At 42.4% G+C, this 26,276-nt stretch overlaps 1 protein-coding gene across 1 annotated transcript in view; it reads right to left on the bottom strand.

Annotated features, from left to right (window-relative positions):
* Window positions 1-15,215: 15,215 nt before the first annotated feature.
* LOC126272875 (probable G-protein coupled receptor CG31760) overlaps window positions 15,216-26,276 on the bottom strand; it is a 644,703-nt gene continuing 633,642 nt past the window's right edge. The window contains exon 11 of the mRNA XM_049976099.1: window positions 15,216-19,141. Coding sequence (XP_049832056.1) covers window positions 18,581-19,141 — 561 coding nt within the window. The 3' untranslated portion in view covers window positions 15,216-18,580. The remainder of the gene's footprint in view (window positions 19,142-26,276) is intronic.

The raw sequence follows: 26,276 nt of genomic DNA, 5'->3' as shown, positions 1-26,276 counted from the left end.
CGACACACAGCAATTTCCTCCCATCCACCACTTCGATAATGGCGCTGTCCCGCCATCCCAGGAGCAACAGTGGGCGGCTTAGGTGGGCGCAGCCCGTCGTATCAAAACGCTTGCTGCTTGTGTACATCCAACAAACCAAACGCTCCTGAGTGTTATATTGCTCTATCGGAAAAGAGTTTTGCAACAAGGCGTCCAAACTCCTTCCATCAGCTTTAGCCATTTCAGACGTTATAAAAGTTTAAATGAGTAGCACTTTTAAAGTACGTACTCAATTGTTTGGTACATGTATTCCAGCTTCCGTCTTCCTGTACGGTTTTTACCCTTTGCAGCTCCCTCTAATAAGATGGAAGTTATGCTCTGGTGTCTTAATAAGTCTGCTATCATCCTGTTCCTTCTTCTTGTCAGTGTTTTCCCGATGTTAAAACAACAGCTGATTCCTCAAACTGGGGTGCTATCAAGCACGGGGTCCCACAGGGTTCGGTCTTAGGTCCTTTACTGTTCTTGATATACATTTATGACTTACCATTCCACATTGATGAAGATGCAAAGTTAGTTCTTTTTGCTGATGATACAAGTATAGTAATAACATCCAAAAACAAAGAACTAAGTGATGTAATTGTAAATGATGTTATTCACAAAATTATTAAGTGGTTCTCAGCAAACGGACTCTCTTTAAATTTTGATAAAACACAGTATATACAGTTCCGTACAGTAAATGGCACAACTCCAGTAATAAATATAGAATTTGAACAGAAGTCTGTAGCTAAGGTAGAATTTTCAAAATTTTTAGGTGTGTCCATTGATGAGAGGTTAAACTGGAAGCAATACATTGATGGTCTGCTGAAACGTCTGAGTTCTGCTACGTATGCTATTAGGGTTATTGCAAATTTTGGTGATAAGAATCTCAGCAAATTAGCTTACTATGCCTACTTTCATTCACTGCTTTCATATGGCATCATATTCTGGAGTAATTCATCGTTGAGTAGAGAAGTATTCATTGCACAAAAACGTGTAATCAGAATAATTGCTGGAGCCCACCCACGGTCATCCTGCAGACATCTATTTAAGGATCTAGGGATCCTCACAGTAACCTCACAGTATATATATTCCCTTATGAAATTTGTTGATAATAATCCAACCCAATTCAAAAGTAATAGCAGTGTGCATACCTATAACACCAGGAGAAAGGATGATCTTCACTATGCAGGGTTAAATCTGACTTTGGCACAGAAAGGGGTAAATTATGCTGCCACAAAAGTCTTTGGGCACCTACCAAACAGCATCAAAAGCCTGACAGATAGCCAACTAACATTTAAAAATAAATTAAAAGAATTTCTAGATGACAACTCCTTCTATTCATTGGCTGAATTTTTAGATATAAACTAAGTTAAAAAAAAACCTAATCATTAGTGTCATGCAATATTTTGTGTAATATAATTTCTTTTACAGACATCTTTTATTAACCTGACACGTTCCACATCATTACGAAGTGTCGTATTCATGATCTATGGAACAAGTATTGATCTAATCTAATCTAATCTAATCTCTAATTCTGCGCTGAACCTTCATATTCCTTATACTATCATTCCACCTAATTTTTAACATTCGTCTATAGTACCACGTCTCAAATGCTTCGATTTTCTTACGTTCAGATTTTCCTACACGCCATGTTTCACTACCAGTCAATGCTGTGTTTCACACATACCTTCTCAGAAATTTGTTCCTCAAATTAAGATCGATATTTGTTTCTAGTAGACTTTTCTTGACCAGGAATGCCCTTTCTGTCACGGCTAGACTCCTTTTGAAGTTCTCCATGCTCCTTCTGTCACTGGGTATCTTGCTGCCTACGTAGCAGACTTCCTTAAATACGTCTACTTCATGACCAACAATTCTGATTTCTGAAATTTCTGATACTTCTAATTACTTTCACCCTTATCATAGAATGAAAGCTTTCATGACCGGATTACATAGCTGCTGGTAAACCTTTCGGGATGTGAAGTCGGGGTCCCAGAAGCTCATACGTTCCTGACGTTTTTTCCAGGACTGCGCTGGACATCTTCAGATTCGCTCCTCGGCTGAGTCATGCCAACTGACTGGCCGGACGGCCGAGTGTGACATATATACTGTAGGAAAGGGGCCTGGTCGAAGTAACAAGTTTCAGCTCGGAACCGCGATGCTCCTACGGTCGCAGGTTTGAATGCTGCCTCGGGCATGGATGTGTTTAATGTACTGAGGTAAGTTAGGTTTAAGTAGTCCCATAGTGCTTAACGCCAGATGAACCATTGGAAATAACACTCGGTGAGCAGGGAGAATCCTTGTCAAAGATAAAACTTAACTATCGATTGTCGTCTTGTCAAAGATAATATTGTCCAGCTATTCTGCAGAGCTACTGTCCATATGTCACTAAGTTTCATTGACTCCTCTTTCCTATTAAAATTATCCTTATGCTTATAAATTTCAGTGGCTTCTCTACATAGTCGTGCATAATAATCTGACGTTGTAGATAAAATTTATGTTTCAGAAAACTTCACTTCGTGGTTTCCTGACTAAAGAGCCGTTGATTTCCATATTTTTTCCTAGTCGGCAAAGACTTTTGTGCTCTTTTAGCCAAGTATTTAGGCTCCTCTTGGTATTTCCAATATGAACTTTACCACGCGTTATTGTATACACCTCATGTCGACACAGGAAGTCGTTTATCCTTCACAGATCGGAGTACATGACTTATTTTCTTTGTTGGTATAAAGACTGGTCTGATGCCATGATTCTGTAAAATCTTATCGATCTAATCGGTTACTTTTCTAATATAAGGGAGAGAAACTGTATTTTCCGTCGTTGTGCTTCATCCTTGGCCTTCGGTCTCCTGTTCCTTGGTCGCTAAATTCCCTTTACCTCTTCCCCTGATTAACCATTTTTGTCGAAGGCTTGCTTCAAAGGTTTTGTTTCAGCATCCAGGTGTTCCGATGTGCATATTCGCTTGGCTCTATCGAAAAGACTTTTAATGAACCTCTCTTTTCTTGTGTATGATGACTGGAATTTTAATGCAAAATTCCGTCGATATGTGTTACTTTCCGAGAAACTTTATGTTCCACACTTCCATCGTCTCATAACTAAAATATTTAAGAAAGATATTCTATTATCAACAGGAATTTTGGATTAATTTCATTTAAAAGATCAAAGAATTCGTTCAAAGTCTTTCTATCTTGGGGTTGATCTACAAATGTGTCATCTACAAATCTATACTAGCGAGATGGTTTCTTATTTGCTATGTCCAGAGCAGACTGCTCGCGACACTCCATATAGAAATTAACGATCGCGGGACGTAATGGGTTACCCATTGCTACACCGTCAAGTTGCTGATAAAATTCATCGTCTCACTGGAACTGACTCGATGTAAGGCAGTGTAGTCAAATCTTCTCGAAAAATATCCGCTTTGAGATTCATAACTTCCTTGACTGCAATAATAGTGGATAAGGACACTATGTCAAAACTTACAAGAATATATTCAGGATCTAGAATTAGTCCTTTAAGTTTCTCAATAAAATGAAACGAGTCTTTTATATATGAGTCAGTTTTCCAATATAGGTTTGTAAACGAGTTGCTAGATACCTCGCTATTTCATACGTGGCGAGTTGAGGGCACCAACTATGGGTCTCAAAGGAAAATCTATTTTATGAAGTTTGGGTACACCATACAGTCTGGGACACCTAGATTCACTCTTCAACAAAGATCTTTATTCTTCTTATTGAGTAGTGGTAGATGACTTAATCAGACTACTTGTATTCCTCAGCACGCTGGCTGTAGGGTCCTTCGAAAGTTCTTTTGTACTATCCTGACGTTAAAAGGTTAAAAATTTTGCTTCGATAATCCTCCGTATTCATAACAACAGCTGCATTCCCTGTACCAGCAGGGAGAACCACTATCTTTTTATCTGCATTTAATTCTCTGAGAGCCTTCCTCTCGCCGTTTGTTCCATTACTTTCCAAAGGCTTGCTGAGGCGTAAGACCTCCGGTGGTTTCGATTCGAATTGCTTTAGCAGTTTCCTTTAGGAGATTTCGTATACCTGCTTCTATATGCGCAATAATATCTTGAACTGCTATTCTGTTAGGTAATATAGCGTAGTTTTCTCCATTTCCTAGAACGGAAATCTCGTCTTGAGATAACACTCTCCTCGGCTTGTTAACAACAGTATCAGACATCTCCGCATTGCTTGTAGCTGCTACATTATTTTGTAATTTTCCGAACATCTTCTTATGTGTGCTAGTAGTCGAGTCCATCACAGCTTCCGTAGATGTAAACGATAGGTTGTCTGTTTTATTCCACAGATCTATCCGTACCTTACTAGCAAGGAATAAATGCCGTTTCAGTAACTTACGGTCAGTGGAATCCATTTCTCGTCTCGGGATAGTGTTCTTTCTGTACAATCTTAAATCCGATGCACCCAAGCTGTCCAGAAGACCCCATTCAGCTTTATAAAGATCGGTATAGAAGACGAGTCTCTACAAGGTAACAAGACGGTTAAAGTACAAGTTAAATGTGCGAATTGAAAGTGAAGAAAGTAATGAGAAATGGCAGAAATGAGAATATCGAGGAACTTAACATCAAAAGTGGTGATAAGGAAGTAAAATAAATTAAGTCATTCTACTACCTTACAAGCAAGATAATCTTTGCAGATGAAGCCAGGATGACATAAAAAGCAGATTAGCACACGAAAACAGGGCATTCTAGGAAAAGACTTTAATTTTAGGAAGAAGTTTCTGAGAATATACGCTTAGAATACCGCATTGTGTATGACAGTGAATCACGTGCAGTCGGAACCTAGTCTTTCCGACAGTTTCATCATAACCTTTGACCTCACTTCTGAAACTTTCTTAAATGTCGATTGTCTAAGTCGAAATAATGCAAGATGACCACGCAACATACTCTAAGCTTAGGGAAATGACTTTGAAGGATCATGTGCCATTGCCATGTAGCCCGAGTTTGATAGTTCAGTACTATGAACGGCAGTTGTCAAGTGTTGTCAGGAATTACCTAGTTTAATGAGAGTTGTGGCAAGTATAAGTTTGTTTGGTCTGATATCTAAAAACCTAGAAAAGCAGCACATTTTCCGCATAACGGAGATACATGCAGATAAACTACGAAAGATTTGCGTGATTCGCAATGGCTGACTAAAGTCTAGTTATGGGTCAGTGCCCGTATGTCTCGTTTATAGCCAGGAGAATCATTTTAATTTGTTAAACCCAGCCTAGTCCTAAAATACAAGGTGTCTTGGGAATATGCTTTCCCGGATCGGTAGACAACATTCAAACAAATCGTATTAATACGATTGATTACAAACTGAACAAAAAAACTTATCTTGGTGTTCCACAGATGTGTCGCCAGCAAAGGGCGACAGACAAACTAAGAAATCACTTCAGTATAAGAACATCTAAGTTCGTGTTACATAGACAGTGTAATCAAGTGATTAGAGTTGGTGATTCTGTCCAGGTTGCTAGTCTTTAAGCTGCTGTAGAACTGGCCGCGACCAGTCGGGCGAGGCGCTTATGTCCTCTCTCCATAGGGGCTGCTGCTGTCACGTTGTCGTCCTGGAGAGAGGTCGATGAGCGTGCAATTGCCTGAACACTTCTCACAGCCCTCTCTGCTGGCTCGCTGGCGCTTGACCTCACGCCGTAACGTAATTCAATAGTGTATCACGCGTGATTGACTGGGAAGTAAACTATTCTGTTGCGGCGGCGACGCAAGGAATGAATATTCGGTTGTCTGTTGTATATGGGTGAGAGGTGCAGTGTGGCCAGATCACAAGGAATCTACAGAGGAAGCATGGCCTCCAGCGTGATGCAGTTTTAGCAGTGATAAATACTCCATACAAACATATAATATAAAATCTCTTCATACTGTAAACTACTATGAGAATATTCTGATTAAAAATTCTCCAAATTACATCTCACGCGCATTACAAACTACACCGGTATTTAAACACGTGCTATCAGCAGAAAAAGTATGGAAATATAAATTAAGTTTGTACGATAATATGATCAGTATACACAATTAAATCTTAGCTACTGGATTTTCGCCATCCAGCGAAAATTAATTTGAGAATCAGTGGTAGATAAAGAGCCAAATGATTTTTAAGTTATGTTACAGCTTTGTAAGTTTTTATTGTTAGTATCGAAGTACCCACCAATGAAGCTTTGTTTTGATTTATTTGTTATTGAGATTTAGATGCCGCGAAATACCAAAAATACTGTGCACACTACATTTATTTTGGCAATCTTGTATATGTGAGCATTACATAGACTAATAGAAAACCTTCTTAAATTACTAAGCTAAGGAACTAAAACATTGAAAAATAACGAGAGATTGTCTGCTGAAACAATTCTTGTCACTAATAATTCAAAGTTAAAAGAAGTGTTGGGTCTTTTTGTTTATTCTTGTAGAAGGTATCTCATTTGGAACGTCCTACAAGAGTTCTCCTGCATTTTCGATTTTCAGTGTTTTACTGCTCTATGATTTCTAGTTTTCACTGCAGTATGTTAGTGCATATGGTCTTATTGAATCTCAAACGCATCGAATTCTCAGTATATTTCAGCGTTCTGCTAACGAATATACTAAACACTCGACATTGCGGCAGGTTCTTCAGAGAGCTTTTTTATGGATTTACTAGCGAACAAACCGTACGCTGTGGCCGAGCGGTTCTAGGTACTGCAGTCCGAAACCGTGCTGCTGCTACCGTCGCAAGTTCGAATCATGCCTCAGGCATGGATGTGTGTGGTGTCCTTAGGTTAGTTAGTTTAGTTTAAGTACTTTTGAATCTAGGGCACTGATGACTTCAGATGTTAAGTCCCATAGCGCTTGGAGCCATTTGATCCATTTTGCTAGTGAACAACAAATTTATCCCACATTACCATTTACGAAATAAAGGGAATGTATTCTTGTGGACTGATAGATTTAAATTTTCTTCATGTACAACACCACATTTTTTAGCTACAAGTTGTGTACAGCTATAATTCTATGGAAAGTAATAGACTCAAGAGGATTTATTTATCTGAAAGTGCTGTCCTACGTTCAGCAGTTATCTGCGCCTAATTGTTCTTGAATTATCCTAAGAGCTAGAGATGTAGCTACGTCACCACACCATACTTTAGTTTTGCTAGAAAATATGCACCACTTCTTGATTATTTGAACAGAGGCTTCACTAATATTGGCCCCCTTCATTAGCAATGAAAATCATGGCATTTTTGTAGAAGTACAGTCATGGTAGGATTTATGCGCTTTTCAGCTGGTGTTAAGTATCTGCTGTTGGCACTGCTGTATGATAGTCTGACTAGACTCCTTTCATCCAATTCCTTTCCTTTGATTTTGAAGTTGGGTCCCTATCGAAATGCCAGAAGTGCTTGATATTATTGAGTCGTTCCACGAATGCCTTACCGTCGATATCAGAGCAGCTAGGAGACTGCTGTGTGGAGAGCATTAGAATTCAGACTGTGTACCGCCATTTTTCTCTGCCGTGTAAGGAGTACAATGGAAAGATGGATGTGCACAGTTACTGGCAACGAGCGCAGGGTGCCTGCCTGCCATTTTCTCGCTGCTGGGTATGAAGTAGGGCATGCAGGTTCATGATCCGCTCGACACCTTCCGATGGATACTTAATTTATGAACAAATAGCCATCATGCAAGTTATCGTGAGAGTGATATGACGTTTAGTTTGTTGCACTACAGCAAGAGTGTCTTCTGCGAGATGTTATTTGTGTTTCTTCGTCTTTACTGCTGCATGATGCTGCAGCATTTTGGCGTGGACCTAGAGTGTAGGTTGACAGTGTTCAGGCAACGTAGTAGCCAGTCATTGTAGTACAGTACTGAGTCACGCAGCTCGAGAGGTACTTCGCTTCGTCGTTGTAAGACTGACATGGCCTCAAGTGGCCTTGTTGTATACTGCCGTGTTGACACTGGTGTGTGTTGGTGATGTTTGTGTTGTGTTGTGTGTCATGTTAGAGTTCTCCCTTACTGCTGCTTCCTGTCTTCTTTGAGTGTATACGTTATAGGAACTGTCGACAATAAATGTCACGTTTCTTTGCAATGCGAAGCAATTTCCATGTCCATCACCAATAATAGTTAATATTAAGTTTGGCTCCCTTTCATTCTTTGTAGCTTATAGTGATGTCACGGAATTTGATGTTTATACCTCGGTAGCGCTCAGTGTGAATACCGACGGAAACATGTATATGAGAGGGCTATCATGATTTTGAGTTTAATTTGAGGGCCTCCAGGTGATTATTTTGTAAGCATCGGACTATGTGAAGGTCTTAGACTATTTCTTGAACTCGTGCTATGTAAGGAATTCCTGCGTAGTAATTTGATACAATGTGATGATCTATGGTCGTAATATCATTCTAGCCTGGAAACGTAATATGGTTAATATGTTTATTAATAAATGATAAATTCTTACACGCTACTACCGGTTTAGTTCTTAGTGTAATGTGTTCCAGACAAAACTGGTTCAGTTCCTGCTACCTGTGAAGGGCCAGTTGGGGAAGAAACGGGGAAAGGGAGTCGGACTCACAATGTGAAACATTTGGCGGCGTGCTTGAATAACCTCATGGCGTATGCAATAACAGTCATTTTCTTCTTTCACTCTCCATAAGCAAGAATTAAAATGCATAACTTTGGGATTATTACTCCCCTACATACTGTGTACAATTACACATCAGTCAGCTAGAGCAAAGCGATTGTAGAGGAGCGTAGCCAAATTAAAATTAGGGTATGCTGAAGGAAGTACACCAAGTGGCCCAAAGTCATAGGATGATACTGGATGAAATGTTGATCTTAAATTGTTAATGCCTATTAAATGCAGGATTCGATTCTTTAGCAGGATACTGAGGAAATGTAGTCATTCGACAAATGAAATGGCCTACAAAAAAATTACGTTACCCATCCTAGATATCAAATCGATATGAAAATTAATGAAATTGAACAACTAATTACCCCCACCCACTTCCGACAACGCCCACCCCTCCACGACCACGCACACCCTAACCCCCAGATGACGTCATGTATTTTAGTCAGCCTGCGCGTGGCCCCTAGGCCATTCCTCCCCCAGCCTTCTCCTTCCCCCTACCAACCCTACTGCCGGGAATTTCGAATTCGGGAGGAAATTTCGAATATCGGAAGGAATCTCGAATTTTTGTGGGAATTTCTTTGTCCCAGGGCCGTGCTGACATCCCACCCCACTCCCCGTCTAGGAATCGGCTGAAAATTAAAATTTGTGCCCCCTTTCCGGCACTCGAACCCCGGTCATTCTAGACGGAGAGCCAAAGTGCACCCCACCTAACACAATTATACCACCAGCGGCGCTTGGAACTGTAACCCTGATTCTGCTGGAAGGAAGGCCCAGGAGCACCCCCAATACATGGAAACTGTCCAGATAAAGTAGAGGAAGTCTACGTTAGTGTACGTTATTTATTTTTGTCGGAAAAGTGAAAAAAATGTAAGTCCTAACTATGTAATTCATCATAAAGGTCGGGCCTAAAACACAACTACAAGGTCTGGAACTCAAACAGTGGAAACTATGTGTTCACAACCCATACAAAAGAGTTACAAACTTGCACCTGTTACTGTTCTTCTAAATAGTCACCAGCGTTCTGTAGAAACCGTTGCCAGTAATGTGGAAGGCGTAGCATACCGTTAGCAGTGCCTGCTTTTTTGATGGTGCGAATGGAGCGGTCTACTGCCTGTCGAATCTCTGTAACAGTTCTGAAGCGAATGCCACGAAGTGGTTCCTTCATCTTCGGAATCAAATCAAAGTGTCTAGGACATAAGTCATAAGAATTTTGGATGGTACAGTACTTCCGAGTCCTATCGACCGAACCGAGAAGCCACAGCTTGCGCTGTATGAAACCGCGAATTGTCGTGCAAAATGGTGGGCGAGTTGCGCAGAAAGTGTCGTCGCTTCTTTCGCAAAGCTGGTCGCAGGTGATGCTCCAAAAACGAACAGTAATACTGTGCATTGACGGTATTCCGTGGAGGAACGTAATGCGTTAGGATAACACCATCACAGTCGTACACGAGAATCACCATAACTATAGACTTCTCCATTGGAACCATTAATAGAACAGGCCTTGCTAACGGTATGCTACGCCTTCCACATCGCTGGCAACGGGTTCTACACAACGCTGGTGACTGCTTCGAAGGACAGTAACAGGTATCGGTTGAGAATAAATAGTTGCCACTATTTAAGTTCCAAACGTCGTATATATGCGTGGCGCTACACAAGGAAGGCCTAAAATGGCAATACAATTCAAAACTTAACGATACCATAAAACTGAAAAAAACAATACCACTCGAAACTATTGACAGATATACTCAAGCCCTATGCTTCACCTACAAGCTGGCGGGAAAATGGCAGTGGTTTAAGGTACTATCTTTAGTCTTTTTGGTAGCAAATACGTTCAACTGACGATATGCTGGTGTAGGACGGAGAGGAATTTAAAAAGTGTATTACCTCTAAGCATACATATGGGGACAATATCTATCGTTGTTTAACGTCAGAATTCGCTACAGATGCATGCTCAAAAACAACCCTTCAGCCAATGGTACCAAAACCGATACACACTACCACAACTGAAGGGGAAAATGCATCACAGTTGCAATTACACTTCGAAGTTCTCGTGAAAAAACAAGCACTCGTAATGAACTAGTCATAATTTAACACATGTACTGAGGAAAATCGTCATCCTAAAAGGCTGCAAAGGAGGCAGTAGTTCAACATGCGTTCGATAGATGTCCACAAACTGCCGAAACTCGGGGCCCTCTTCCTCACGCCACTCTACCTACCCCCTCCGTGCCTCTATCCATCTATGAGGGGGATACAGGATTTTTAAAATGGCCAGCTGCTCCACCGACCACCTCGTAGTTTTTCTGCAGCCAACAGGTATTTCCTCGTGGTCGCTCGGCGCACTCAGCCTTGTACCATCTGGCCGCCTTTAGACTTCGCTCTTAAGCCTACATAATAACTACGCAACAGGAGATGAAAGGACAGCCGCCTCAAATATCACCTGTTCATCCAGATATAGCGACAGAGCCCCCACACTTCACCGCAGCGTAAGAGCGCGGCTGTGTTTGGCTACCACCACCAGTAGACACCTTCTACCCTCGCCCCCAGCATTCTGCTATGGAGAACACATTTATTTAGTGTCAACGTAACTGTTTCCTGCAATCTGTGAAACGTATTTCTCAGAAAGACTTTACCCCTCTGGAACAACAACAAAATTCTGAAGAACGCTCCAGATAGCTTTTTTAGGTAGCCAGTTATTCCGCCGACGGTCTCCTAGTTTTTCTGCAGCTCTGATGCCACCCCTCTGCGTCCACTGATCACACCCGGTACTCCGCTACCCTCCGTGGTCGCTCACGGCATGTGGCCTTCCTTGATGTGACGGCCTTAGCTCACACAAAAGGAAAATGTAGCAGCACCACACTGCCCTGTTCGCTCCAGATTGCTTCTTCGAAAGCTGGCTACTTGCGATACAGGAAACCTTCTAACTAAAGTAGCCACATCCCCACACCGCAGTGCCTTCAGTGCAATGCACGCTGGCGAGCAAGTTGCTGGGCGGTCATCATTATCGAAGTCGACAACAGCTACACACAAAGTAGAGCATGACACCGGCATCCCTTAGAACAAAACCTTTATAAATGAGTTCTATCCTTACTATGGGATCTTTGTCCAAAGGGACAGCGTCCACTTCTTTAGAAACTTGGCCACCACAGTGGTCCAAGTACTAGGCTGTAACATTTGTGTACGTGGGGGTTGTAGTACCACACACAAACACCTGTCGCTAACTTTGAATCACCGTAGTTATGAAACTGAAGACTCTATTTTATGCACAAGATGCAGCAGAGGAATGGAGTATATCGCATAAATCTTCGTTCGTCTAGTGGAATGTATTGAAACAGGATGGAGTTCCTCTGATGACCGAAACGTTTGGTGTTAACGATCGCAAGTAGACAGTGCTGTAACACATACAGAGAACATGCAGCTGTATGTGCAGTCTGTCACACACCGATGCATCCCAACAGAACAATGGGAAAAATGGTTCCAATAGCCCAAATGGCTCTGAGCACTTTGGGATTTAACATCTGAGGCCATCAGTCTCCTAGAACCTAGGACTACTCGAACCTAACTAACCTAAGAATATCACACACATCCAAGCCGGAGGCAGGATTCGTACCTGCGACCGCAGCAGTCGCGCGGTTCCTGACTGAAGCGCCTAGAAGCATCTGGCCACACCGGCCGGCGGCAGCTCTCGATTAAGAGTAAGTTGTTCTACCTTAATTTCTTAGTATTTTTCTTTATGTTGGTTACCAAACCTTTACTTTGCGTTGCGACTTCTACCACCTCTCCCCTCAGCACCCACTTAAATCAGTGTTTCCGTGCAAATACGGCCGCAGTCCATGTCTTTCCACGATCTGATACTGGGTAGAATAATAACATGACGTCGCTACGGCCTATCAATTCTTACGTTGCCCGTTTAGTAGGGAAATCCCTTTTCGTTCAAAACTGTGGCTGCTGGTTTAGGTGACGTAGCAGAAACTCAACTATCCAGTGATGAAAGCTGTCCTTTGGAGACACTTCGTCTGTTCTATGGAGGTGGTCGTCCAGTAACTGACAACTTTAATCTGTAGTGCGTTACTTACCTGTTTATTCTCTCAGATTGGTCCGTATTATGTAAATTCCTTCAATTTTTATTTGTATGTTTTCTAATTTGCATTCTATAAATATATACTGACTCGCCATACGATCTAATAGCTTTCGCTAGCATAGTCGAACGCAACTTGATAAAGAATAAAACAGAAATTAACAAGCAGTCTCCCGTTCAAACTGGCTTGTAGCTAAGCTCTTACATAATCCTAGCATATTATAGTCCCATATTGTTTGACAAAACTGGAGAATTGGTCGAATGAGCGTTTTGTTAACTGTCTTCTCTCGTGTCTAAACTGTGTTCTTAGGACTCTTCTGGCGTCGGACTGTCAACTAGTTTTCCGAGCTCTTTCCACATTACCCCAATCTGGAGAGATACCTTTAGACATTTTGTTGTTTGACAATTGGGAACAACTAATCCCTGAATGGTGAAACAAAAGAGTGATGAGTATTCTTACGTTCTTCTCCGTGATGCCAGCTACATTCAACTGCTTTGTCGTTGAGTTGTCAGTCGCAGCAAAATGTGTCGATTTTATAGGAATACTTTCTGCATTGCACTCTAATTTGCTGCCGTTAGCGTGAGAAGACTCATAGAGGAGCCGGTTTATTCACCGGATAATGTGTCTGCATCTAAGAAAAAAATTTTTCAGCAAGAATAAATCTGTATACTGTTATCGAATGGTCCGCTTATAACTGTTTTGCTTGAGTGGTTACTCCTCTTGCTTGTCAATAACACAACAAAGATGAGTCAACTTTGATAACCAATGTTACACAGTACCATTGACATCTCCTTATTAAGCGGCAACAGTTTCACTCGAACAATGTTATAAAGTTTTTAATGCACTGAAAATTTCGTAGGGACGATATCACGGGAAATTAATATGATTGGAGCAAAAGGAAGCCAAAAATTTTAAATTGCTTGGTAAAAGATTAACAAATACACGACAAATCTAACGTCATAGAATTTCCAATTTTATTTACAGATATATACATGACTGACAGCATATTGCCTTGAATGGGGGATAGTAAATTTTACAGAATAATTTACAAAACGTTTATATTATATCAGTATTTCCATCATAATGAAACAGTAGCGTTAAAAACATTACGTTTTTATTTTCGTATTAAACTTACAAGATAAACCTCAGACATAGTAGTCGATAGCATCATAAATCCTGTCAAATCTGTACTCAGCTACGGTAGACCTACATAAGTTAAGTCATTAAATAAGGAAATAAACGAAAGTATTATCACAGATATCACATGTTACACAGTAGAAAAACCTCGGCGGCCATGATGTTTTTTTTTGGGGGGGGGGGGGGGGAGGTACGTGGGACAGGGCAATGCACGCTGGCGAGAGACGCGGGGGCAGCGCTTATGGCCTGGGGGCGCAGGGGCTCAGGCTGCGCCCCCAGCAGTGGACGCCGCCCCCGGCGTAGAGGGGCGGTGCTGCCCTCACTCTGTACTCTGTGCTCTGCGGCACACCGCGTTGCCCGCTGGGACGTGTGACGTCACTGTTGCATAATGTGGCAGCAGCGGCGCTGTGGCAAGGCGTAGGACTGCGTAACTACTGCTGGGCAGGTTGTCCCTACAGGCATCACTCGACGAAGCGAACGTCAGACCCGACCGTCATTGGCAGCTCCCACACGTGACTAGATACAGTCGCATATGCAGTGTAAAGTAAAACATGACAATATTTCGTAAGTGCACCTTGTGGTCAAAAGTAAGGAAGACTTAGATCACTTGGAGAACATGGACAGAATATTTAGCAAAGATTATGCATTTAGGATAAACGAAGCGAACGCGAACTTGATGAAGAAAGGTAGGAATAAAAAATAACGGCTTCATACCATGAGAATTTCATGCGATGCGGTAGTGGGTGAAGTCAATAAATTCTGCAGTGTAGAAAGCAAGAGTACATACTTTGGCGGAAGCAGTAAAGAGACAGCAGAATATTAACACAAAAGAAGAAAGCTTCCTTTAATAACAGAGTTCCACTTACATTAGATGTTAGTATGGGAATGTGCTGTCCCTTCCAGAAGATATCGAACACTGTCTTAATTAGAAGGGTACGGGGTTGCCTAGTACTCAGTTGTAGCTGAGTTAAGGCTAGCCTCCAACAGAAGGCACAAAAGGCAAGATCTACACCTCTGCTCCCCCCCCCCCCCCCCCCATTTTAAGCCTCTGCCTGACGTCACACAAATAGTTCCCATGTCGACATCCATCCACCAAACACGGTACAAGTTAACACCCGGCTCCACTAAAGTCAGTATCAAGACCTTATCAGCAGTACCTCAACACAGTATCATCATTCATCCAAAGTCATCCTCAAGAAGAGCTAAACTGGACATTCTACAAGTAACCGTAGCTAACTAAATTCAGGATTTGACCATAGTTATAAACAGGTCAGTCCAATTGACCAACGCTTTATTGACACACACAGTCTTCTTGCTATAGTTTAGTGTGAGTAATGTTTCTGTTAATAAATCCCCGTAAATTGTTGCTAATCTGTGGCACTATTCGATACACCTGGTGCACAGCATTTCAAGGAAGTGAACTTTGTACTATTGTGAAAGTGACGTATGTGAAAAACCCTGAAAAAAAGAGAGGCTACATCAGGTATGGCGTTGAAAGAATTTGGCGATTGGAAGGAGCAGTAGAAGTATAAAACAGTAGAAGTAGACCGATAACAGACTATTAAAAAAATTAGCAACTCTGTGCTCTGTGGAAGTTACGTGGAGACAAAAGATTGGCATAAGATAGGTAAGAGGGAGGACAGCAGTTAAGTAGTCAAGATATTCGTGACAATAAATTCACAGTGTAAGCAACCAATTGGTTGCGTTCTATGTCTAGGCTGACAGCCACAATACCTTCCTGTTAACGTTGTTAAGTGTACTGACGAAGAGGATACTGACGGTGCAAGCGACGGAGCGTGCTGGCGTAATATTCCCGTTAAGTGAGTTGACAGCACACGGGACAACAGTGCCGGATCGACTGGGATTCAAGTACTGTCACAACAAAAACGAAGAAGATTGCACAACTCAAACATTCCTATGAATACATTTACAAGCGTGTTAAAGGCAACAATTTCTGACATGAATCGAACTGGACAAGGAAAAAATTTCCTTTGCAAAAACATAAGTGGGCTTCAAGGCTGCACCGAGTGAAATTCTTGTGTCATAGCGACTTGGTGTTAAATGATGCCAGATGAGAAGTGATTATATGAGAACGACAGCAGCTTGGAACTAAACACGAATGTTTAATTAGAGATACAGGGATAAGTGAAGTATGAGATTATAAGATGCCAGAAGTCTATTAAAATGTAACGTATAGAGGCGTTACACTCCAAATACACGTGGACACATGACTGCGTGCAATATCGTCCAACAAAAGAACCGGTAAAACTTTATACACTGCTCTGCATGAGTTTCATTCTGTATTCAGTGTTGATATACAACACAAAAAATGGATGGTTACTCAGACAAGTACAACAAGAACTTATTTGAGGTTATTTTTAATTACAGTCATTTCTGGTGATGCAAATTACACTCTGCGTTCCCCTAAGTGCCTACTTCCATAGGCTTATTCAAAAATAATTGTAATCTAGAATATAATTACATAAATTATAAGTTGGATCCGATGATGCTGATGATGTAGAATCAGTTAAAGAGTAACGGCTGTATCACGTTTATTTCACAAGCAACATTTGGCAGCAGTGTGTATTTGTTTCCCTAAGACTGTCATCGATACATCCACACCAAAGCTTTTCAAACTGATAGAGAAAAACGCAAAAAATATATGTTGAGCTATTCGCTGTGGGAACCGAATAAAATCAGTAGCAGAAAAACACAGTGTGTCACGTAAGAAAATGTTTGAAGTCTCCTGGACAAGACACACTTAGGTAGATGAGGAAAATAAGTATTTTTTTATATCTGTTACAGGAAAGTGTGAGGCGTAAAAACTGCAGAGTTAAGACTCGTGAAGGATAAAATGGAGAGCTGCGTCAAATTAACCTTCAGGTTGAAGACTGTAACAACAAAGTTTGTTGGCCTGGATTCGACTCAAACAGAAGATGACGAACCGACATCTCCGTGTGAAATTGTCTCTACGGCTACTGCGGGAGAAGTATCATTAGTATGATAACTTTGCGTTATTATTGTAAATGGTCGTTTACTGCCTTAAGGGGGCTGGATCTGAGGCGCGTGGCATGACCATTCTCTGTACCTAAGACGATGTTGACGTCTCTCTGTGTCTCAGACAAAAATGTTATGGTGAATCCACCCCGAACAGGTCTTCAGTTCGCTTTGACAAGCGATATAGCCTAATCAAGTGCGGGAAAGGAACACATGTAGTATGGGTGGGGTAGAAATAAAGATACCGACTTGAAGAGAATTCCAGTTGGTGGAGTGACGTCGTGTGCGTCATGTACGAGGACACATTTGGAGAACAGATAAGTTTTAAGCGATATAGCCTAATTAAGTGCGGGAAGGGAACACAGGTAGTATGGGTGGGGTAGAAATAAAGATACCAACTTGAAGAGAATTCCAATTGGTGGAGTGACGTCGTATCTGTCATGGACGAGGACACATTTGGAGAACAGATAAGTTTTAAGTACTATCACCGTTATAGCAATTCATGTTTTATTGTGAACGACACCTCATTCATTATTGGCCAGTCAGGGCTCCTATAATAATTTATCATCCTGTGGAAGAAACGACGTTGTGGAGCTTGTGCGATAAGAGGAGGGTCAGCTCGTGTAGCTATAATGTACTGATAAGAACGTTCATAGAGATGGGCTTGGATGAGGAGTTGTTCTCTTCAGATTCCTTCCGTAACTGCATTTGCATGAACCACTTATGTAGAAGTAGAGGCTCTATCAGTGTCCGTAGATATAGTCCTCCGTTACAATCGGTGGTTCTGATACAATACTCCAATATTATGCAGGTACGGCGACAGCCTGGTAAATATTTACAGATTCGCAGGAAGTATTACAATTAACAATTTTACTTTGATACTGCACTGTGGGATCTAAAACGATGTTGGCGTCTCTCTGTGTCTCAGGCAAAAATGCTACTGTGAATCCACCCCGAACAGGTCTTCAGTTCGCTTTGACAAGCGATATAGCCTCAGTAAGGGCGGGAAGGGAACACAGGTACTATGGGTGGGGTAGAACTGAAATACTGACTTGAAGAAAATTCCAGTTGGTAGAGTGACGTCATATCCGTCATGGACGAGGAAACATTTGGAGAACAGATAAGGTTTAAGTATCATCACCGTTATAGCAATTCATGTTTTGTTGTGAATGACAGATCATTCATCTTTGGCCAGTTCGGCTCCTATAATGGTTATCATCCTGTGGAAAAAACGCCATTGTGGAGCTTGTGCGATAAGAGGAGGGTCAGCTCGTATAGCTATAATGTACTGATAAGAACATTCATCCAAATGGGCTTGGATGAGGAGTTGTTCTCTTCTGTAGTTGCATTCTCGTGAACCATTTACTCTGTTAGTGTCCGTAGATATATTCCTCCATTACAGTCTGTGAATCTGATACAATACTACAATATTATGCAGGTACGACGACAGCCTGATAAGTATTTACAGATTCGTAGGAAGTATTACAATTACTTAGACACTGCACTGATATCGTTTAGGCCAGACAGCACCCACAAACCGGATCCAACGATTCATGGAGAGCTCAAGCACTGTGCTCGGAACCAAATTATTAGTTCGGAATTTTCGCGTGGACGGTGGTTCTCAGAGTAAGGTCAAAGGAAACGGGGGAGGAGCGACAGCTTCCTTGCAGCGGCAAGGAATACGCGGGGTGGAGCTGACACGCTGCTCGCGCGTGGGGTTGTAACAGCACCGGCCGCGGGCTGGAGGCGGTGACAGCGTCACACCGTCACTTCCTCGGTAAAACGGTTCTTGTCGTCGAGGTTGATGACGATGGCGTGCGTCCTGGCGTGACCGGACTTGAGGTTGCGGTTGCGTCGCTGGTCCGGACTGGTGGACGCCGCGCCATCGGCGTCCGCGGCGGCCCTTCTGGAGCCGCGTCGGTGCACCACCGTGGAAGACGGCGCCCCAACGGCGGCGGCGGCGACTGCGGCGGCCGCGGCTGACGAAGACAGCGGCTCCAGGGGCGTCGAGAGCTCCAGCTCGGGGGCAGAGGCCGCAGCCGCCTCCGAGGAAGAGGTGTTGGCGGAGGCGGCGGTCGGGAGAGGAGACGCCGCGGCGGCCGCCGGCACCGACGTTCCGACGAGGCGTTCGGCGACGGCGGCCAGCGCGCTGTTGAGCTGCGGGGGCGGCGAGGCGGCGGTGGCGGCCTCCTCGGGCAGGCCCGGCGACCGAGCCGCCTCTTGCATGGCGGAGATGCGCGCCGCCAGGTGGCGGTTGCCCAGCCGCATGTTCTTCTCCTTGAGCAGTTCCAGCTGCGCGTACACACGCTGGAACTCCTCCTGTGGACACAGGCATCCCAACTTAGCTGTCATTAAAGACTATCAACACACAAACTAGCAGGTGCGATTCGAGGCCATACACCTGAAAACGACCTTGCTGTGCTGGTACTGCGAACGGCTGAAAGCAAGGGGAACCTACGGCCGTAATCTTTCCCGAGGGCATGCTGCTTTAGTGTATGGTTATATGTTGATGGCGTCCTCTTGGGTAAAATATTCCGGGGTTAAAATACTCCCCCATTCGTATCTCTGGGCGGGGACTACTCAAGAGGATGTCGTTATCAGGAAAGAGAAAACTGGCGTTCTACGGATCGGAGCGTGGAATGTCAGATCCCTTGATCGGGCAGGTACGTTAGAAAATTTAAAAAGGGAAATGGATAGGTTAAAGTTAGATATAGTGGGAATTAGTGAAGTTCGGTGGCAGGAGGAACAAGACTTCTGGTCAGGTGACTACAGGGTTATAAACACAAAATCAAATAGGGGTAATGCAGGAGTAGGTTTAATAATGAATAGGAAAATAGGAATGCGGGTAAGCTACTACAAACAGCATAGTGAACGCATTATTGTGGCCAAGATAGCTACGAAGCCCACACCTACTACAGTAGTACAAGTTTATATGCCAACTAGCTCTGCAGATGATGAAGAAATTGAAGAAATGTACGATGAAATAAAAGAAATTATTCAGATAGTGAAGGGAGACGAAAATTTAAGGGAATGGGTGACTGGAATTCGAGTGTAGGAAAAGGGAGAGAAGGAAACATAGTAGGTGAATATGGATTGGGGCTAAGAAATGAAAGAGGAAGCCGCCTAGTAGAATTTTGCACAGAGCACAACTTAATCATAGCTAACACTTGGTTTAAGAATCATGAAAGAAGGTTGTATACGTGGAAGAACCCTGGAGATACTAAAAGGTATCAGACAGATTATATAATGGTAAGACAGAGATATAGGAACCAGGTTTTAAGTTCTAAGACATTTCCAGGGGCAGATGTGGACTCTGACCACAATCTATTGGTTATGAACTGTAGATTTAAACTGAAGAAACTGCAAAAAGGTGGTGAATTAAGGAGCTGGGACCTGGATAAACTGAAAGAACCAGAGGTTGTACAGAGTTTCTGGGAGAGCGTAAGGGAGCAATTGACAAGAAGGGGGGACAGAAATACAGTAGAAGAAGAATGGGTAGCTTTGAGGAATGAAGTAGTGAAGGCAGCAGAGGATCAAGCAGGTAAAAAGTCAAGGGCTAGTAGAAATCCTAGGTTGACAGAAGAATTATTGAATTTAATTGATAAAAGGAGAAAATATAAAAATGCAGTAAATGAAGCAGGCAAAAAGAAATACAAACGTCTCAAAAATGAGATCGACAGGAAGTGCAAAATTGCTAAGCAGGGATGGCTAGAGGACAAATGTAAGGATGTAGATCCTTAGCTCACTAGGTGTAGGATACATACTGCCTACAGGAAAATTAAAGAGACTTTTGGAGAAAATAGAACCACATGTATGAATATCAAGAGCTCAGATGGAAACCCAGTTCTAAGCAAAGAATGGAATGCACAGAGGTGGAAGGCGTATGAAGAGGGTCTATACAAGGGCGATGTTCTTGAGGACTGTATTATGGAAATGGAAGAGAAGGTAGATGAAGGTGAAATGGGAGATAATGATACTGCGTGAAGTGTTTGACAGAGCACTGCAAGAACAAAGTCGAAACAAGGCCCCGGGAGTAGACAACATTCCATTAGAACTACTGACAGCCTTGGGAAAGCCAGTCCTGAGAAAACTCTATCATCTGGTGAGCAGGCGAAATACCCTCAGACTTCAAGAAAAATATAATAATTCCAATCCCAAAGAAAACATTTGTTGAAAGATGTTAAAATTATCGAACCATCAGTTTAATAAGTCACGGCTGAAAAATACTAATGAGAATTCTTTACATGCGAATGGAAAAACTGGTAGAAGCCGACCTCGGGGAAAATGTTTGGATTCCTTAGAAATATGGGAACACGTGAGGCAAAACTGACCCTACGACTTGTCTTAGAAGAAAGATTAAGAAAGGGAAAACCTATGTTTCAGGCATTTGTAGACTTATAGAAAGCTTTTGACAATGTTGGCTGGAATACTCTCTTTCCAAATCTGAAGGTGGCAGGGGTAAAATACAGGGAGCGTAAGGCTATTTACAATTTGTACAGAAACCAGATGGCAGTTATAATAGTCGAGGGACATGAAAGGGAAGTAGTGGTTGGAAAGGGAGTGAGGCAGGGTTGTAGCCTCTCCCCGATGTTATTCAGTCTGTATATTGAGCAAGCAGTAAAGAAAAATTCGGAGTAGGTATTAAAATCCATGGAGAAGGAATACAAACTTTAAGGTTCGCCAATGACATTGTAATTCTGTCAGAGACAGCAAAGGATTTGGAAGAGCAGTTGAACGGAATGTACAGTGTCTTGAAAGGAGGGTATAAGATGTACATCAACTAATGCGAAATGACGATAATGAAATGAAGTCGATTTATGTCGGGTGGTGCCGAGGGAATTGGATTAGGAAATGAGACACTTAAAATAGTAAAGGAGTTTTGATATGTGGGGAGCAGAATAACTGATAATGGTCGAAGTACATAGGATATAAAATGTAGACTGGCAATGGCAAGGAAAGCGTTTCTAAAGAAGAGATATTTCTTAACATCAAATATAGATTTAAGTGTCAGGAAGTCTTTTCTGAAAGTATTTGTACGGAGTGTAGTCATGTATGGAAGTGAAACATGGACGATAAATAGTTTGGATAAGAAGAGAATAGAAGCTTTCGAAATCTGGAGCTGCAAAAGGATGCATAAGATTAGATGGGAAGATCACACAACTAATGAGGATGTATTGAATAGGATTGGGGAGAAGAGGAGATTGTGACAAAACTTGACTAGAAGAAAGGATCGGTTGGTACGACATGTTCTGAGGCATGAAGGGATCACCAATTTAGTATTATAGTGCAGCGTGTGGGGTAAAAATTGTAGAGGGACACTAAGAGATGAATACACTAAGCAGATTCAGAAGGATGTAGGCTCCAGTACGTAGTGGGAGATGAAGAAGCTTGCACGGGGTAGAGTAGCATGGAGAGCTGCATCAAACCAGCCTCAGGGCTGAAGACCACAACAACAACTACAACACCTGAAATTTGCACACTTTGTAAGGCACTCAGTCCACCGGAACAAGGTATTCTGCATATGATACAGCTTATATAGCAATATCAATCAGATGTTTAATACACGAAAGTCTCACATGAGCTAAAACCTCATCCTCTTCTTTTTTTCATTACAAGGTTTAGTAACATATTAAAAACGTAACTGTCGGGGACGCACAGCTATTTTTATTTAAAAATAACATGTCTCGTTGTGGTTAGGCATCATCAGGTTAGACAATACTCTCAAATGAAGTACATTGCGCCGGCTTGTTAAAGCTCTACGTTAACCGCATACACGTGAACCCGTCCAGATAAAAATCCGGTCACCAGGGTAACTAAAAGGAACTTTGGAGACCTTCAAACTGTCATAGGAACCACATATCAGTTCCGACTACATATTTTATGACGGTCCTCGGCTTTCCATTATCTCTTTGTCCTGATACCTTGCACTTGTTTAAAATAACTGAAAAACTCTCATCTTGTATACTTTTAAGATGTGGTCTCAATTTTTTGCTATATTCTTCCATGTTGTTGTCTTCTTCTGGTATTTTCTCAGTTCTTATAAGATTCCAGCGTGAGAAAACTTTGAAAGAGCTTAGAAATTTCTCTCTGCAAACTCTAACATTTATTTCAATCAAAGACTCACTGTCAAGATAACCACAACTGCTACTTGGTGAAACTTTAATCTTGTGTCTTTTCTCCTCTTTTTTATTGCTAAAACCCAATTTGCACTGAAATACATTTATCTTATTCTGTATACCATTGTATTCAATTACGTTTATATTGCACTATAAATAATTAAAATAGGACACTTGTTCCAATGAGTCATCTTCAGTAACAAATTTTAATTGGTCTGGTTTTTACTCATAGTGGTCTATAACTTAAGTTTTACTGTTGGATCTCAAACCAAATATGGAAGAAAGTTTTCATTTGTCTAACTTCATTCAAGGGCTCTTGAATAGACCAGAAAAATTAACTATTGTTTTTTGGTGTCGTTCAAACTTTTCACAAAAATCTTACCACGTCCAAGAGGAACTTTCAAGCCAATCACCGTCATAAAACAAGGAGATAGCCCTTTTGTACGTATGACTGGTGTGTTTTCTATCGGACATATCCGACATTACATCTGCAGAGATGACTGGCTTGATAATTTCAGTGCAGATACAGTACACGGTCTGAGCCTAATGGGGAAATACGGGACTCGCTGCGAGCAAGTAGGTGAATGGACAGTGGACGCTACTAAAAGTGTGAAAAGATGAGAATTTGGGTAGAACGGGAAATGTTTACTAATAACCAAGGCGGTTAGCTGATTGTAAGGAAATGACGTATAATCTGAATATGGATGATAGGACGCGGAATTCTACCGCCATTCTGTTGGATGCAGTAAGAGAAAAGGTGTGAGATAGTTTGAAGAAACAATGAAAATATGGAATAATACCGGAAATTAGGGAAATACGAGATCGAAAGGAATTAAAATTTTTACACGTATACTAGGTGACCAAGAGAGAAGGATAAACTCCACGTCCAGTGTATTGTGGATAATATCATGTGTCGACTATTCACTGCGTAACAAAAACGAGATGAAACACACAGAACGGAAGGAGGACACGAAATGAAATTTCTGGGGTTGAGAGGGTATGTGATATACACTGATGAGCCAAAACATTATGACTACCTGCTTAATACTTTGTTAGCCCCACATTGGAACGAAATACATCACTGATTCTGCGTATCAGGTATCCGACAGTTTGTTAGTAGGTTTCAGTAGCTACGTGTCAGGTCACAGTGTGACTAACAGGACGCTCATTTGCGGACGTGGTGATGGCAACAGCGCCCCAGATGGGTTCTGTAGGATTTATATCAGACGAATCTGGTCTCCGCGACACACACATGCTTTCATTATACTGGTCTTCAAACCACAGTAGCACGGTTCTCACTGCGTGACACGGACGGGTATACTGCTGAAAGGTGACGTCGCCATCGGGTAAGGCATCAAGCATGAAGGAATGCAGGTGGTTGGCAAATGTTAGCGTGACTTCGATTTCTACCACAGGTGTCATGCAAACGTAGAAGAATATGTCCCACAGCCTTTTACTGCTCCCACTGTAACAACAACTTCGCTGTACTATTGTACATATAAATAATATATTTTGTTCAAATTTTTCGATGAACTTGTGAAATTGATGTTCTGATTTCATTTCTTTTTTGTTTAATGTCATTGTGTTAAGAAAACTGTAAACAAGTTTCAATGTGAATATTAATGTTTCTGTCAAATGCCAAGTAATATTGTGATAGAATTGAAAGGTAACACATTTTGGAACTGTTGTAAGATGTTTAAAATTGTAACTGTTCGTCTGGTCCGTGCGTAGGCAATGTGTTAGGATATGTAGAATGCAAAACCTCGGGTGAATACCCGGTCTGTCAGGGTGCGGTAAAAGGTGGATGGCAGGCGAGCGCGGGAAAACGCACACGGGCACTGCACGGCACAACGGGCTCAGCAGCAGCAGTAGCTGGAGTCTGGCACTGGTCTGAGCAACACCTTCTGGAGCGAGGAGGCTCTCCTGGAAGACGTAGTTTCACTGAGCCTCGGGTATGCCGTTCCAACGCCCACACAGCATGGCAAAATTCCATAGGCACTAAATGGAAAAGTATTGCGATGCTAAGAAGAAATAAAGTGCCGATACATCGAGAGCCATAGCTGTGGTTGTATGTGTGCTCTGTGCCGCGTCATCTCGCCGCCCGCCAACCGCCGCATCGATACTAGTAGGTTGAAACTTTTAGTACTATATTCGTATGGATCAGAGAGTGAACTGTACAATAATAACCTAAATTTTACCAGAATTTTACCATCATTTAATTATCCTCACAACTAACCAAGACAGGGACCTTTCCAAATATGGTGCAATCCGAGTGTCCCGAAATGAATAATTCAATTTTGTGTTAATAATAATTATTTGCAGACCTAGCGACGTTATAATGGTGTTTAAAAATAATATTTTGTTAATGAACCAGTAAATGGATAACGAAGGTCTAACGAAGTTGAAAGATAAGTTTAATATTGATATAGTAATGAAGTTTAATTACACTCCTGGAAATTGAAATAAGAACACCGTGAATTCATGGTCCCAGGAAGGGGAAACTTTATTGACACATTCCTGGGGTCAGATACATCACATGATCACACTGACAGAACCACAAGCACATAGACACAGGCAACAGAGCATGCACAATGTCGGCACTAGTACAATGTATATCCACCTTTCGCAGCAATGCAGGCTGCTACTCTCCCATGGAGACGATCGTAGAGTTGCTGGATGTAGTCCTGTGGAACGGCTTGCCATGCCATTTCCACCTGGCGCCTTAGTTGGACCAGCATTCGCGCTGGACGTGCAGACCGCGTGAGACGACGCTTCATCCAGTTCCAAACATGCTCAATGGGGGACAGACCCGGAGATCTTGCTGGCCAGGGTAGTTGACTTACACTTTCTAGAGCACGTTGGGTGGCACGGGATACATGCGGACGTGCATTGTCCTGTTGGAACAGCAGGTTACCTTGCCGGTTTAGGAATGGTAGAACCATGGGTTCGATGACGGTTTGGATGTACCGTGCACTATTCAGTGTCCCCTCGATGATCACCAGAGGTGTACGGCCAGTGTAGGAGATCGCTCCCCACACCATGATGCCGGGTGTTGGCCCTGTGTGCCTCGGTCGTATGCAGTCCTGATTGTGGCGCTCACCTGCACGGCGCCAAACACGCATACGACCATCACTGGCACCAAGGCAGAAGCGACTCTCATCGCTGAAGACGACACGTCTCCATTCGTCCCTCCATTCACGCCTGTCGCGACGCCACTGGAGGCGGGCTGCACGATGTTGGGGCGTGAGCGGAAGACGGCCTAACGGTGTGCGGGACCGTAGCCCAGCTACATGGAGACGGTTGCGAATGGTCCTCGCCGATACCCCAGGAGAAACAGT

The sequence above is a fragment of the Schistocerca gregaria genome, chromosome 5 (genome assembly GCF_023897955.1).
Source record: "Schistocerca gregaria isolate iqSchGreg1 chromosome 5, iqSchGreg1.2, whole genome shotgun sequence".
Taxonomy (NCBI): domain Eukaryota; kingdom Metazoa; phylum Arthropoda; class Insecta; order Orthoptera; family Acrididae; genus Schistocerca; species Schistocerca gregaria.
Note: the sequence above shows the minus strand (reverse complement) of the source record. Positions and strands in the feature narration are given on the sequence as shown.